The sequence below is a fragment of the Primulina tabacum genome, chromosome 12 (genome assembly GCF_025594145.1).
Source record: "Primulina tabacum isolate GXHZ01 chromosome 12, ASM2559414v2, whole genome shotgun sequence".
NCBI classification, from domain to species: Eukaryota; Viridiplantae; Streptophyta; class Magnoliopsida; order Lamiales; family Gesneriaceae; genus Primulina; species Primulina tabacum.
Window position 1 is genome coordinate 36,037,952 of NC_134561.1, and position 16,842 is coordinate 36,054,793.

Genomic DNA, 16,842 nt, shown 5'->3' on the forward strand with positions numbered 1-16,842 from the left:
GGTTTCGTTTGAAAGAAAAACGAAAGAATGAGACGATACGGCGCGGAGGAGGTGGAGCGCTTATGCTACTTTGTTTGCTACTGATTTTTCTCTCTTGTTTTTCCCCTAGCACCTCACGATTTATAACTCAATATAGGCTCTGAAATCTCTCAGATTTCGGTGATGGGGAGGGGAAGAAATGGTGGTTAGGGGAGTGAGGGAGATGGGTGCAAAATATAAGGAAAATGCAAGACCAAGTCTACTCTTTTTGAATTTTGAATTTTGGTTGCTAACCAAATATTTGTTGGGGTGTTCTAGAATGAGGTGGCCGAATTCTCTTGCTAATCTAGACTAGGATAATGCTCATTAATTAATTAATTAAGGTTGACTAATAATTTAAAAAAGGATTAGCATGCTAACATAACAAAGAATGGGTCAAAGAGTGAGTTGGCAAAGGAATAGTCTAGACACTAAGGGTGGCTGAAATTCATTAATTAAGTGGAGGGAAAATGTTGATTATTTAGTAAATTTATAACCCTTAAAAGGCTTACCTATCTTTTTAAATAATTTAGTGAACTAACCCCTTAATTATGGAACTTAAATGAATTTATTTTCTACTCACCTCAAGTTGCTTAAATAAATCCTCAAACCTCCTTTTAACTTAAATTAACTTACTTGCTAGCTAAAATAAATTCTGGAAATGTTTTCTAAATCTTAAATTTTATCTCGAAATTTCAACTCCAGTCCGGCCTCATTGAATTACTGAAAAGATAAAAATTTAAACGACTGCATAAAATAATAAACTTTAAAGAAAAGCATTTAAATACTCATGCAATAAAATCATTTTAAAATATTAGAATTATGCATGGCTTATACGTAGTCTAATTTACGGGTTCTACAACCCGGGCTTAAAAGAATATGCTGGGGGCCTCGTACGACCCGGGCTTAAAAGAATATGCTGGGGCCTCATACCACCGGGGCTCAACAGAATATGTCGGGGCCTCGTACCACCTGGGCTTAAAAGAATATGCCGGGGCCTCGTACCTTTAACAGAATATGCCGGGGCCTCGTACCACCTGGGCTTAAAATAATATCGTTGTTTAGTTTTCCCCGGGCATTTAATGTGATGCCATAATAACACGTTCCTTCTGAAAATTTGTCAGAGTCTGTACATATTCCGAGCAGATGAATAATCATGGCGTCTCGGTTTATGCGCCTGTCTTTTCAATTATCCCGCCTAATCATGCCGCTCAATTTCCGAGGCTGATCATGTCCGTCCGATTCATTTTAGATCAACGTTGTAGATCACTTACCTCCTCTATATATAGCAGGACCGATTTTCCAAAAATCACTTGCCAATTCAAACTTGTAACGAAGCTCTGCCAAATTCCTCTCTTGAGTTTTTCCGTTACGTAGATCTCACTCCGGCGACCTTTTCCGTTCATCGACTACGGGTCATCATCTTCGTTCCTTCCTAGTAAGTCTCTTCTCCCTTCTCACATTTACCCTTTACGTCATGTCAAACTCCACCTCCTCCACCTCCGGTAAAAATGTCAGGGGTCGGTCAGAAGATAATTCCCCAACTCCTTCCGAGCAATCTGCTCATATTCCCATAGGTATTCCCGTTACTTCCTTCCGACCCCTTCCTAAAAAAAAGCCAAAGTGTCTTCCTCCCGTCCTGTCGGGAACCCTACAGGGCCCTTGTGGTTTTCTACCGTAACTTATACCCTTCGCCCGGGTAGTATAGAAGAGATTAGGTCTCTAGGTTCTATCCCATCCACTTATAAAATCAAAATCCCTGAGCAAAACGATCAACCGGACACCCCTCCTCCCGGCTTCCATACCTTCTTCCTAGAACAACTTAGGAGCGGGCTCCGTTTCCCGATTCACCATTTTTTTGAAAGCATTGCTCGGTTTTTTGATCTTCCCATCAATCACCTCCACCCTAATGCTTTTAGGATAATGGCAGCTACTTTTGTTTTGTTCCGCATGAAATCTCTTCTGATCAACTCTTCGATTTTTCATTATTTTTATTCTTGCCGGTTTAATGACGAGGTCTTTTCTTTCATGGCCCGAATGGATTACCGATTTTTAACTGACATCCCTTCTTCTTTGAAGGGGTGGAAGACAAAATTTTTCTTTCTTCAATTCCCGACTCTCCCCACTTGTGCTTTGGGTTTTCTATCTTCTATGCCCACATAGCCTGAGCTTCCCCGGGACTACAAACTCCTCCCCCCCTTTACCCAAGCCTGGGGTGCTCTAGAGAAACAATCTTATCTATCCTCAGTATTGATTGGGGGGGCAACTTAATTCATTACGGGATCGGGTCCCGGCCTGAAGACCTCGTGGACCAGATGATCGATGAGTTCGATCATCCTGGGTCGCAGGCTGGTAAACTATTTTTCTATAATTATGTATCCTCTACATGCTTAGCCATCTGACATGCTGATTTGTAACGCAGCCGAGGAAATGATCAGGGCGAGTTTTCAGGAGGCCGCTGCCAAGAGAAAAGCCGAGCAGAAGAAGGCCCGGGCGGAGAAGAGGGCCCGGGAAGCCCAGGAACAGGAGGAAAGACGGGCTCGGGCTGAGGCAGAAGTCAAGGAAGCCGAGGAGCGCCATGTTGAGACCGAGGAGACGGCTCGGGAGGAAGCCACTTTCGAAGCTGCTGAGGAGGATCTGGTTCCTCTGAATCATAGAAAGAGGAAAGCCGCAAAGGAATCGGTCATGGAGACGGTGGTTTTGGAGGATATACCGGAGGAGATCGTCCGATCTCCTCCCATTCACCGGATCATCTGCTGGTCCCTCCGGTGGAAGGCCCTGGAATCTTCCCAATATTTTTGGGGATGACGTCAGTTCGGATCTCGTGAAGATGATTCGGGGCCTTCTGCGCTCTGATGAGGTGGGGCACCTACGAAGGCTCCACCCTAATGAAATGCTACACGAAGGGGTAGCTCGATCCTTCTCTGTAAGTATCTCTACTTGTCACCATTTGATTTTATTATATCAATTTTTCTTTTCTAATCTTTCCATGTTTACAGGGTTTGCAAATGCTCATGGCCTCCTTTGAGCGAGTGGCTCAAGCTACTAAAAAGGCCCACACACAGGCCACCTCTGCCCGGGAACTGTACGATAAGCTTTAGGAGGAGACGAACCGACTGAAAGACCTTCATGAGCATGTCTTGGCTCGGGAAAAGTCCTACTGGCAACAACAAATGGACTTGGCTCAAGTGGAGCTTGCTGAGGCCCGGGCGGAGGCGAAAGCAGCAAGGGCAGAGGCAGAGTCCTCCCGCGTCCGGGCTGAGGATTTTCAGACCACAATAAGCCTCCTGAAGACTGCCCAAGAGGAACAAATGATCAATTTTCTGAAGTCCCCAGAGTTCAAGAAGATGTTGGCTGATAAAGCCTTCCCCTACTTCAAACATGGCTTTAACAAATGTCTGGAGCAGTTTGAAGAGGCGGGTCTTGTCCCCACAGACCGGGAGGACTTTCCAGACTTGGAGAAGGCCACTGCATCCCTCCCGGACGAGAAAGAGAAGCAGGATCAGGGTCAAGGCCCCAAAATAGATTAGGACTCATGTTTTTTTTTCTTCAGGCTTCCGGGCCATTGTAAATTTTCTACCGTTTAATGAAAGAATCCTATATTCCTTGAGTCTAGTAATTTTGAACGAATACTTTGCTTTCAGTGTCCTTGTAGGTTTTAATCAATATTCCCCAAACACCTTTAAATCGGGATGTAATCCTTGATCTTTGAAGAATGATCAGGGTGCGAGTCCCCGGGCCAAAATACGAGTCTTTAGATTTTAGGAAATAGTCAGGGTGGGGGTCCCTGGGCCTGGGTATGGGTCCCTGGTCTTAGTAGATGACCGGGGTGCGAGTCCTCCAGGCTGGGTCCCTAGACTTAGGATATAACCAGGGTGCGGGTCCTCCGGGCCAGGGTACGGGTCCCTGGACTTAGGATATAACCGGGGTACGGGTCCTCCGGGCAAGGGTACGGGTCCCTGGACTTAGGATAGAACCGGGGTACGGGTCCCTGGACTTGGGATATAACCGGGGTACGGGTCCTCCGGGCCAGGGTACGGGTCCCTGGGCTTTGTAGATAACCAGGGTGCGGGTCCCTGGGCTTTGTAGACATTTCCCTGAACCATTTTTTTATTTGATGAAGAAATAATAGATACACGTGCTTTTAAACATAATATTTCTTTAAATGAAAAGCATTCCATGGCCTCTTGAGAGAGTGTCTCTGAGAATCATCGAGATAGTAAGCTGCACCTGAGCTGACTCTTCGAATTACTTTGAAGGGTCCTTCCCAACGGGCTTCTAATTTTCCCACATCACCTACGGGCTTGATCTTCTTCATAACCAAGTCCCCAACCTGAAAATTTCGTGGCCAGACATGCTTATTGTAGGACTTCATCACCCGGATGCGATAAGCTTCCATTCGAATGGCTGCTCGGTCTCTTCTTTCTTCCACTAAATCAAGTTCAATGGCCCGAGATTGATCATTGTTACTCGGATAAGATTCTATCCGAGTAGAAGATTGTCCAATCTCCACTGGCAGGACTGCTTCTGAACCGTAAACAAGGTTGTAGTGTGTTTCCCGAGTAGTTGATCGAGGTGTGGTTCGGTATGCCCATAAGACACTTGGTAATTCTTCCACCCAATCTTTTCCTTTCCCGTGGAGTCGGGCTTTCAATGCTTGTACAATGATTCTGTTAGTCACTTCAGTCTGGCTATTAGCCTGAGGGTAAGCTACTAAGGTGAAGGATTGAATAATCTTCATTTCTTGACACCAGGAGGTGATCTTTTTTCCCTGAAATTGCCTTCCATTATCTAAAATTAATTTCCTCGGGATGCCATATCTGCAAACAATGTTCTTCCAAAGAAATTTCATGACTTCATCCTCGGTAATCTTGGCTAATGGCTCGGCCTCTACCCATTTGGAGGAATAATCCACAGCCACAAGAAAGAATTTTTTCTGTTCTCGGGCTATGGGGAAAGGGCCCACAATATCCAAACCTCATTGGTCAAAAGGGCATGATGCGGAGATCGGTTGCATACTTGCAGCTGGGCGGTGGTGAAAATTAGAATGGTGTTGACAACCTTGACATTTTTGAACAAGTAATGCAGCATCTTGATTCATCCGAGGCCACCAGAACCCGGCCAATATGGTTTTCCGAGACAGAGCTGTTCCACCGAGGTGTTCACCACAGCATCCCTCGTGTATTTTCCGGAGGACGTACTCTATCTCGTCTTCTGATAAGCATTTGAGTAATGGGCCCTGATAGGATCGCCTGTACAAAACATTATTCAAGAAGACAAACCTGGGCGCTTGTTTTTTGATTTTTGCCGCCTGGGCTCGATCTTCTGGGAGCTTTTGATGTACCATGTATTCAACAATAGGAGACATCCATGAGCTTTTCTGGATCGGGGGTACTTCTTCCTCGATAGATAACACCAACCGGTAAAGCAGAGAATCTCCCGGGTATTTATATTTGTCATGGAAGCAGCCAATTTGGCTAAGGTATCGGCCTCTGCATTTTCCTCCCGGGGAATTCGCTCGATACTCCAGTCTGTCAGAGACGATGCCCGGGCAGTGATGAGCCCTAAATATTTGAGCATCTTTTCGTTCTTGGCCTCATACGTCCCTTTGATCTGCTGTGTAACCAACTAGGAGTCAGAATAAATAATGACTCGGGAAGCACCAACTTCCCGGGCAGCCTGTAACCCTGCCAAAACAGCTTCGTACTCTGCTTCGTTATTTGTGACCCTAGAATCAATCCTCAAAGCCAGTTTGATTTTCTCTTCTGATGGGGCAATTAGGACCACCCCCACTCCGCACCCTGATAAGTTTGACGCGCCATCGACAAACACCCTCCATACTTCTTCTTCGACTTGTTGGATCATTTCTGTTAAGAAGTTCGTTAATGCCTGGGCTTTTATAGCAGCTCGGGGTTTGTATTCAATGTCATACTCCCCGAGCTCCACAGTCCATTTGACCATTCTTCCGGAGACTTCGGCGTGAGTCATGATCCTTCCAAGGGGAGAATTGGTGAGGACCACAATGGGATGTGAGAGAAAATATGGTCTCAACTTCCGAGCAGTCATTACCAGGGCCAATGCTATTTTTTCCAACTCACTATACTTTAATTCCGCTCCTCGAAGGGCGTGACTGACATAGTATATCGGTTTCTGATCGGCTCCTTCTTCCCTGACAAGTACAGAGCTAACAGCAAATTCAGTGGCAGAGAGGTAGACCCATAATTTTTCCCCGGGCTTGGCCAGAATAGGCAATTCAGCCAGATGTTTCTTCAAGTCCTGAAAATCTTGTTCACATTTGTCGTCCCAACCAAATCTTTGCGCTTTCCTTAGGACTTGGAAGAATGGATAACTCCGATGGGCAGATCGGGAAATGAAGCGCGACAGGGCAGCGATTCTCCCGGTTAATTTCTGCACATCTCGGACAGACTGAGGAGAAGGCATGTCCATTATTGCTCTGATTTTCTCAGGGTTAACTTCGATTCCCCTGTCAGTTACCAAGAAACCCAAAAATTTACCACTCCTGACCCCGAACACACACTTTCTCGGGTTGAGCTTTATTCCATATTGTTTTAAAGTGGTGAAAGTTTCAGCTAAATCATCAATGAAGTGGGAGACTTTCCGGGTTTTGATTAGAATGTCGTCCACATACACCTCAATATTCCGACCTATTTGCTTTTGGAAGACAAGATTTATCAAGCGTTGATACGTAGCCCCCGCATTCTTCAATCCAAAAGGCATAACGACATAGCAAAAGGTGCCCCCGGAGGTAATAAAACTTGCTTTATTCTGATCTTCCAGAGTTAAGGGGATTTGGTGATACCCCTGATATGCATCCAGAAAGCTTAATAACTCGCATCCAGAAGTGAAATCTACCAACTGGTCAATCCGGGGAAGTGGATAACAATCTTTTGGGCATGCTTTATTCAAGTCCCGGAAATCCACACACATTCTCCATTTCCTAGTGGATTTTGGGACGAGAACCACATTTGATAGCCAGGTAGGGAATTGAACTTCCCTGATATGCCCGGCCCTTAACAACTCTCCTACTTGCTCTTTAATTACTTTATATTTTTCATGGCCAAAATGCCTCTTCTTTTGCTTCACGGGCCGGGATCCCGGGAGGATATTCAATTTATGTTCGGCCACTTGGGGTGAGATCCCGGCCAATTCCTGTTGAGACCAGGCAAAAACACTGATGTTAGTTTTTAAACATTGCAAGAGATTTACCCAGGTGGATGTGCTGATGTCTCGGGCCACCCGGACGTGCTTTCCTAGCTCAGTTTCCACCACTTCTTGTTCTTCCTCAGCGACAAAGTGCACATCTCTCTCCTTGACCCCCTCTTGACACTCTTTCTCCTTCCCTTCCCTCCTTGCCTTTTTTTGATCTACCAGGAGTGTCTCCCCATAACACCTCCGAGAAGAGGGCTGATCTCCTTTAGCTTCCCCAACTTGTCCTCGCACTGGGAATTTGATTTTCTGGTGATAAGTGGAGGCCACGGCTCTCATCTCATTCATGGTCGGCCTTCCTAATATGATATTGTACGAGGATGGGGCATCCACCACTGTAAAAGTAGTCATCACAGTCTTCGTCAGGTCTCCAATGCCCAGGGTCAAGGGTAGAGTGATTTCCCCCTCAGGATACACAACATGTCCAGCAAAACCAAACAAGGCAGTCTCAACCGCCTCTAACTGATACTCATGCAGATCCATTTGGACCAAGGCTTCCTTAAATATGACATTGACAAAGCAGCCATTGTCAACAAATACCCTCAACACATCGTAGTTAGCCACTCGGGCCTGAATGACAAGAGCGTCATTGTGGGGGTAGACTAACTCCTCTGAGATCCTCTGGTCCAAAGCTTATGACTGGCTCGTCTCTCTCCCTCCCATCGACCTCTAAGCATTCCCTCCTGTTTTTGGCTTTCCGGGCCCGGTTGGAATCGCCATCATTGGACCCCCCCGAAATCATTTTGATTACTCCTCGGCTTGGGGAAGGGTCCTTCCTCTCTACTGGTCTGCCCTTTTCTTCCCGAGAACTTGCTTCTCCCCTTCTTCCGCTCGAGATATTTGTTGATTTTGGAGGAACATTCGGTCTGGGATGTCTAGACAACCAAGGTGGCTGTCTAGACTTATCTCGAGGAGGATGGGATGCTGGCATAGGGTGCCTAATGGATTTCTTCCCCAGGATCCGGCATTCATTGGTGTTATGGGAACAATCTTTATGGAGGGTGCAATACCCTTTCTGCTCTGGCCTTGATGCTCTTCCTGTCGGACTGGGAAGCGGGGCTATATCTGAACTACATTCCTGGATCTCTTGGTCCCGGGCAATTCTTAAAGGTACATGAGAGAAATGTCCTGGGCCATTTTTCTTGGGAGATCTTTCTTCGGGTTTGACAGCCCGGTCTCCTCTTGATCTCTTCAAGGCCTCTCTTTTCTGATTTTGCGCTTCTTCCATATTAATGTATTTCTCTGCTCGGGATAAGTGATCTTCGAAGTTCCCGGGCAATTTCTTAGTTAAGGATCGGAAAAAATCCCCTTCCCACAACCCTTGCATGAACGTTGTAGTCTTCGTCTCGGGTGCACAGGTCGGCACATCCAGGGCCACTCGGTTGAATCTTTTGAGATACGTCCTTAGGGTTTCATCTTGCCTCTGCTTTACCTCAAATAAACTGAAAGCAGTCTTCTTGTACTTCTTGCTGCTGCTAAATTGATGCAAGAATACCTTTTGAAAATCTTCAAAGCAATTGATGCTTTGTGGCGTCAACCTTTCAAACCATCTTTGTGCGGAGTCCACTAAGGTGGTGAGGAACACTTTACATTTAATTTGGTCTCCATAACAATGCAACATGGCCATGTTTTCGAAACGAGCGAGGTGCTCCTCGGGATCGGAACTCCCATCATAGTCCTTGATTTTGGCTGACTTGAAATGCCCGAGTAGTGGTTCCCGGACAATGATATCTGAGAACGGGCAACCTTTTACAACTGGAGCACTGCCCTTAGAACCAACCTGTCCCTCCAATATCTTGACTTTCTTCCTCAATTCCCCTAATTCTTTCGCAACGGTGGGGGACTTATAACCCGCGCTCGATTCCTTATCCTCCTCCCTTCTCTCTTCCTCTTTCGGCTGCTCACGTTGCTGCTCAGGATGACTGGAATGACGAGTGGTGGCCATCTTTGTCGTAGCCATCTTAACAGCATCAGTTATAATCTTTGTTAACTCCTCGAGAGTTAAATGAATGGTGGGTTGAGGACCATTAGGGGGAGGGCCACCTGCACCAGAAAGACGAGTATTGTTCTCGTCCTGGACTCGAGAAGTGTCTTGGTTTGCTCTTCTAGTAGGGGCCATATCAACGCCTTAGAACTCAGAATTTCCCACAGACGGCGCCAATGATGCAACCCGGGCGAAATGGACGAGTCGGGTCGAGAACTCTGCCGAGATTGCTATCAAAATATCGAAGGAAACTTGAATTGGACGTTTGACTTGAATTGTGACTTCTCGAGCGATTTGAGGGACCTGCGAACAAGAAAGTAACCACGTGAATATGCGCCGGAGGGGTGTCCGGCGTGACCACTCCGATGCTTAAGTCAGCAGGGTACTCAAGCAATAAAACCAATGTAGCCAAGTTATGGCTGTGAAATTGGTGTGGAACAATAAATGAGAGTATTTAATGTGTATTTCAATTTCTGAATAGAGAGTAAATGCAAGTAAAGAACATGATATTTAGAATAGAGGATGCAATGATGACTTCGTTTTTCGTGTTTGAGTATTAATTATAATAGGGTGGCTGATTATACCCTATTGTTCTGACATGTCAAATCTTGTACTAGTCACATCCAGCCCCCTGATTTTATCAACCATTAATGTTATTGTCAGAGATAAGTCGGCTGTACATGCTCTATCAGGTCGGCGCCATTAAATGCTTCACTCATATCGAGGTGGCCAGGGTAAAATACTTCTCGGGATTTCTTATAAGAGCCCAGGTGTATAACGTCTCGGGGAGGTTATGTTCCGGGTGCTCATATGGCCCGGCCTCTGACTGATTGGCTCCTCCATGGATTCTTTCAGCCATCCTCTCTTTATCCCGGGCAATTCCATGACTCAGGTGCTGATCCATCTGGTCGCTTTATTGGCCCGGTTAGAATATTTTATCCTCCTGACCCGGGCACCATCCATGGATATGCTTCATATCCCGGGACGTCCGCGGTACGTCCCGGGAACATCCATGATCCGGACATCCCGGGATATCATCACTCTCCATCATGAAATCTACAAAAGGCCCCGAGGGATTAATATCACCAAACGGTGGCTCAAAATCATTCATTGTCAACTTTATCTCAGGGAAATCATTCATCGAAAAGGGCTCATCAAATGAATCTGTACCCGCATGTGGGCTGAATCTCCCCAATATTTGGTACATGGTGGCTGAAAAGTTCCCCATCCCGAAGAAACCCAGCCTCGGCACCCCGATTTTCTGCGCAGATTTCAGAGTCCACCAGAGAAATGAATCGGAGATGACGCATGAAGCAGGAGGCTGGAGGGTTTCCAGGGCTTTCTCGAAGCTCTCCTGCATCTGTTCTGTTGCTCTAACGAAAAGGAGAAAGGAGGACCCGTATGACAATTGATCAGTGTTTTCAACACCTGGAGGAACGCCTTCTATGTTCTGCGGGAAAGGGAGTTCAATAATGGAAACGTCCATGTCTTGGAGGGATGCGCGGATGCGCAGGGAGTTTCCGGCTGTGGTGAAGAGAGTGACAACGATGGAGCGCCGCCGTAGGAGGCGGGAGAGGTACAGGAGAGGGATGGTGTGGCCTTGGGACAAGAAAGGGAAGATGGCAAAGTGCGGGCAGGAAATCGAACCCATTGATTTTTCTTAGTCGTAGTTTATGAAATGAAAGATAGCCCATCTTATAGGATAACGCCCTCGGTTCCCTGCTCCGAGGGGTTATTGACTGTATAAATATGGCGGCTATAAATAAATAAATATTATAAATTACATGTGTTTATTAAATTTCAATATTAAAAAATAATTTATATGTAAAAATTGTTTATTTATTTTAAAAAAAATAAAAAACCAACCTCAAGTATATGATCTAATTTGTTAAGCATAACAAAAACTGCAATTTTTCCTATTTTATACATCATTTACTCACTTTTTGATAAATTATTTTAAATAAAAAATTTGAAATAAAAATTTAAATTTAGAAGGTTGTAAATATCAATTTATTGAGTCTCACATGTTTATATCCGTGATATAGATCGACTCGATCCATATATACAGTGAAAAGTAATACTTTTGCCATAAATAGTACTAAATTGTCATCAGTAGTTTGGAGTCGAAGATCCGTCTCACGAAATTAACATGTGAGACACGTCATATGAGTTTGTGTTGTTTCTAATCTTAGATAACAATAATCATTTCTCAAATAATATATTTAAGTGATCATCGTTATAAAATTAATACAAATTAGGAAATTTCTATTAAATTAATATTTAAATGATTATCGTTAAAAAAATTTAGGAAATTTCTATTAAATCTTTTGGTTTCTAACAGATCCAAAGAAAATTTAACTTTCAATAGTATATAGTGTGCTAAATTACATTTTTGTGTGGAACAATTATATTATTTAAATACATATTCGTTATTTTATTAATAATAATAATAATAATAATAATAATAATAATATTTAAATATACAGCTTTATCAATTTTTCAAAAGAAAAAAAAAGTTAATTTAGAGTGGTATAAGACATGCTTGCCTGCGACCAAATTAGGAGCTAGCATAAATAAAATAATCTCAGTATCATTTACGTGGTTTGTTTCTTGCTATCCGTGCAGGCACGGCCTGTTGTAAGGCCCGAGGATTTGAGTATGGTAATTTGAAATGATTCGTTAATTAATTGATGTGATTATAGACAGAACGGATCAGACCGGGGGAGCCGAAAAGAAGTTGTAATTTTGTGCGAGGAATGAGTCTCGCGCATATGCGCGACCAGACCGGGCGCATATGCGCGAAATGGGCAGAACACCTCGCGCATATGCGCGACAGGAATCGGCGCACATGCGCGAGGGTGCCCGAGAGTTGTGAAGAAATTTGAAGGACCTCGCGCATATGCGCCGATTGAGGGCGCGCATATGCGCGAGGCGTTGTGCATGACACGCGCTGAGACAATATTGTCTCGCGCATATGCGCCGAGTGATGTCGCGCATATGCACGAGACGTGTTGAACAAAGAATAAGCCATTTGCCCATCACCATGCAAGATATATATAGGAATTGGCTTCATTTCTTTCATTCTCCAGCAACAAGAACCGAGAGAAGAGTTAGAATTCCTTCAAGTTTCAAGATATATTAACAACTTGGTTGTGCAACATCTAACCATCCGATTTTGAATCCGAGCTTAGATTCTTGCTCCTTGCATCATAGGCTTTTAAAGGATGTAAGTTTTGTTATGTTATTGATTGAATTGAAATAGCATGTTGGGGAAATCAGATTTTGAGCTATATGATGTGTTCATGATATGTCGAGATAAGTAGAATCGAAACCGAATCGAAGAAATGTTACCGTATGCGATTATTACGATTTTCCAGCATATATGTGTAGGAGATTATGCAGATTTCAGCATGGTAGATTGTGTTATGATGAGAATTATGAGTTATGGTTATTGATTATTGGTGTTTGAGTTGACCGGTATTGCGAGATTGTGCCGTTATGCCGTCGAAATGTACCGGGAATGAATATTGATACGTACCTGTATTGGTTGAGTTATTGATTGATATTGTGTTATTCGACATTGCCATTTCAGATTGATATCGACAAGCTTCAACGTCAAGACTTCGACATCGACAAAGATTGAACCCGGAAAGGTATAATTCAATGTTGATTCGGGAAGACACAAATCAAATTAGATCTTATTTGAGTTTCCCAAAATCATATACTAGATTGTTTATAATTTGATATGGTTATGCCTTGTCTATAGAGTTGTAGCAATGCACATGAGATAGGTGAGTCGTTGGCAGATATGCCAAGATACCGGATGTTCCGTAGTGTCGAGGTACGTAGGAGAAGATTGACTCCTATTGTAGATATTCGATACAGAGAGGGCCGAAGTCCGGGAATAAGACGTACCACCACCCCGATTGGGAGAGTAGGTGGGAGATTGTTAAGTCTTATTTACACCGGGATCCCTAGACTTAGATTGGAGTCGAGTCAAAGATTTGAAGTTCAAGATTTGATGTATAGCATTCTTTTGATCTATGTTTTAGATTAGATACATGTTCTTGATTTATGCTTTATATCTTACATATGCTTGCATGATATGCATGATACGTTGTGTTATACTGGGATTTGTTCCCACCGGAGTATCTGGCTGTTGTTGTGTCTGTACGTGTTCATGACAACAGGTGGAACAGGGACATGATCAGGGTCAAGGAGAGCGTGACTGAGATTGGATAGCGTGGTGATTTCGGGCGTAGAAGACAACTAGATGTTCTACATGTGATATGTAGTTTGTTATCAACACTAGTTTGTATAAATGAAATGGAACAAGATATGTACTCTTTTTAATGAAATAAATAGAGTTATCACATGCGTATGATCATATAAAATAATTTATAATGTTTAAAAGAAATTTTTTTTTATGACCCATTTTTTAGCAAAGATCCACTTAATCCCAAAGATAATTGAGTTAGAGCCCGGGTCCCCACACCTGCAGAGTCCCCATCTTTGACATATCAAAATTTGGTTCGGATTCGGTTTTGTGTGTTAGAACGCGATCTTGATATGTATAAAAAATCGACATATGTTAAGATTTGAATCCGTTCGGGCACTCTTGGCTCGTGCAAGCGGTGCACGCACGGGTAGCGTGTGAATGTTTGTGTGTTACCACAAAAATTCTTGTGAGACGTTCTCGCGGATCAATTTCGTTAGTCGAATATCTTATTTAAGTTATTCATGAAAAATTGTTACTTTTTATGCTAAGAGTATTACTTTTTATTGTGAATATCGGTAGGGTTGACATATCTTACAGATAAAGATTCGTGAGATAGTCTCACAAGAGACATGTTCAAAATATAATTTAGATGCAAGCAAGCGTGCTCCGGTCTACTGGTATATAAGCGGTATAAATTTTATTATATTTTTGTTTTACATATTAAATACTTGTTTTTATTATTTGATGGATTATGAAATTTAGAGTCGATTAATATTTTTATATATAAAAAAATATTGGTGAAGCCAATAAGTATTCACGTTTAGTAATTATGTCAACAATGATCACAAACAATCTTTCGCACCGTTTGGTTGGGCGGATTAGATGTGATAGATTATTTTATCACACCTAATCCTGCGTTTGGTACGATTTTTAATTAACCAGCTCAATCTTTGCTATGAGTGATTAGGTGGTATTACATGTGATAAAATAATACCTCCTTCCTCCGTAGGATTATTAATCTCTCATCTATCCCTACTCTCTTTCCAATTTTACCCTTCTTCCTTCACCGCTATTTAACCACCTCGGTTGCCGGACCGCCGCCGCCGCCCGCCGGCGTCGCCGTCGCCGAACCTCCGCCGCCGCCGCCGGATCGCTGTCGCCAGACAAACACCGGACCACACCGCACAGCCGTCGCCGAACCTTCGTCGGAACGCCATTGCCGTCGTCGGACCGACGCCGTCGCTGCCACGTCGGCTGCCGGATCCGCCGCGGGACCGCCGGACCGCCGGAGTGGAAGAAGAAAAAAAAAGAGGAAGGGCAATTTTGTCATTTCATCAAAAATTTCAAAATTATCCTACACTTAAAAATCTTACCAAACATACTACCATATATTACATATCTACGACAATCATTTTCTTTATCATTTACATACTAATCATTAGTTTATTTTATCCTGCAACCAAACGCAGCCTTTTAGTCTACACCATGATTAGACTGCGTTATATAATTATATTTTGAACTCAAAACTTTATATTAAATAAAAAAAATTATTTTCAGAAACGACAGTATAATTATTTGATTAAATTATATAAACGCACAACGTGAACCATTAATTAAATTTATATTGATATTAATTTTTTAAGTGTTCAAGTTATATAAAATATGACAAATACATGAGGGTTGACAAAATTGTTTGACTATACAACAATTTAATATTAATAAATTTTTTATGAGACAGTCTTATTTGTATATAAAAATTTTTTTTGGGTACTAATTTGGTATCTGTATATAACAAATAAATTATAATTGTTCATAGATGGAATTGAAAATCTTCAATAGCATAAAAACACAAGTTCAATAAAAAAAAAAATAACACAAAAACTCTTGTGAGACGGTCTCACGGATCAATTTCGTGAGACGAATATCTTATTTGGGCCATCTTTTGAAAAAGTATTACTTTTTATACTAAGAGTATTATTTTTTATTGTGGATATCGGTAGGGTTGACCCGTCTCACAGATAAAGATTTGTGAGATCGTTTCACAAGAGACATACTCAAAAAATAATTTAAAAAAAATCAATTTTTGAAGTATTTTACTAGTATTGTTTGTCTGTGTTTTATTTATTTTTATTTTTTTGAAGAGTTATTATTTTTTTAAAAAAAACAAAAAATTATATTTTGGACAAGATTTGGTCCACGTTCTAGACGTGTCCAAATTTAGATTGAACAGGTCAAATCATTAAATAAATGTCCTACGGAAGATGATGGACAAATTTGACTCTGATTAAATGGACAGGTTTCATTAAATACTACCACATTGTTTGGGTGTGTCTGGAGAAACTATGGTTAAAAAAAAAATAGTCAGTGAAAATTTATTTTGGAAACTCGTATTTTAGTAAGAAAGAAATTACTATATATTTCTCAATTTTCAATAATAATAATAATAATAATTTTAAGTAAGAAATTACTATCTATTTCTCAATTTTTAATAATAATAATAATAAAAGAGAGATGTGTGTGAAAAGATAATATAGGAGATATGTGAAAGACAGGAAATACAAATTTCTTTCTATTTTATTAAGAGTGATATTTAGGTACGTTCGAACTATGGATGACAATTTTCTCTACGGTTTCGGGTTCCACGGGGAAAACCCGGAACAGAGATGAGGATATCTGATTTTTTCGATTTCGGGTTCGGGGATTTTTTTAAATCTCCAATGTAGTTAGGGGCGGATATGAGATTACTATCCCGATCACCGAACCCGCCCCGAAAATAATATCAATAATAAAATAATAATATCATTAGTATTAATAATATAATAATAATATTATTTTTTAAAAAATGAATAATAATATTATTACTAATAATAATATATAATAATAAGTTTTGGTTTGAAAAAATCTTCGAATGCGTTATCGTTTTGCCATATTAATATTTTTGAAACGGAGATGGAAAGTTGATCCCCGAAATTTCGGGTTTGGGGATTCCCCGAATCCGAAAAAATGGGGATCGGGGCGGGTATTGGGGTGGAGATGGAATTCGGGGACGAGGATGAGGATGGGGATGGAGAACCCGTCCCCGCTCCTCCCTGCCCCTAGTTCGAACTTTGGTTTAGATCGAAAAAATATAAATTCAAACCGAAACCAAAAATCAAGTAGAGCCGAATAAAACAAAATTTATTAATTCAAATACAAATGTTAAAAACGAAGTTTTTATATAGTTCGATTTTCTGATTATACATGTTAAAATTGAACCGGCAAGAAAAACAAAAATTTAATTAGATTGATAATTTTATTTAGATTATATATCTTATGAAACGACATTTAATGAATTAAGAATCATTATTTTAAAAATTTAGTTGATTATATTTAAATGTTTTATTAAAATATTAAC

General features: G+C 41.8%; 1 protein-coding gene across 1 annotated transcript; it reads right to left on the bottom strand.

Annotated features, from left to right (window-relative positions):
- Positions 1 to 10,154: 10,154 nt before the first annotated feature.
- Positions 10,155 to 10,880, bottom strand: LOC142520402 (UDP-glycosyltransferase 90A1-like). Its single transcript, XM_075623387.1, has one exon. The coding sequence runs from the start codon at positions 10,878 to 10,880 to the stop codon at positions 10,155 to 10,157; it is 726 nt and encodes a 241-aa protein (XP_075479502.1).
- Between the last annotated feature and the right edge of the window lie 5,962 nt (positions 10,881 to 16,842).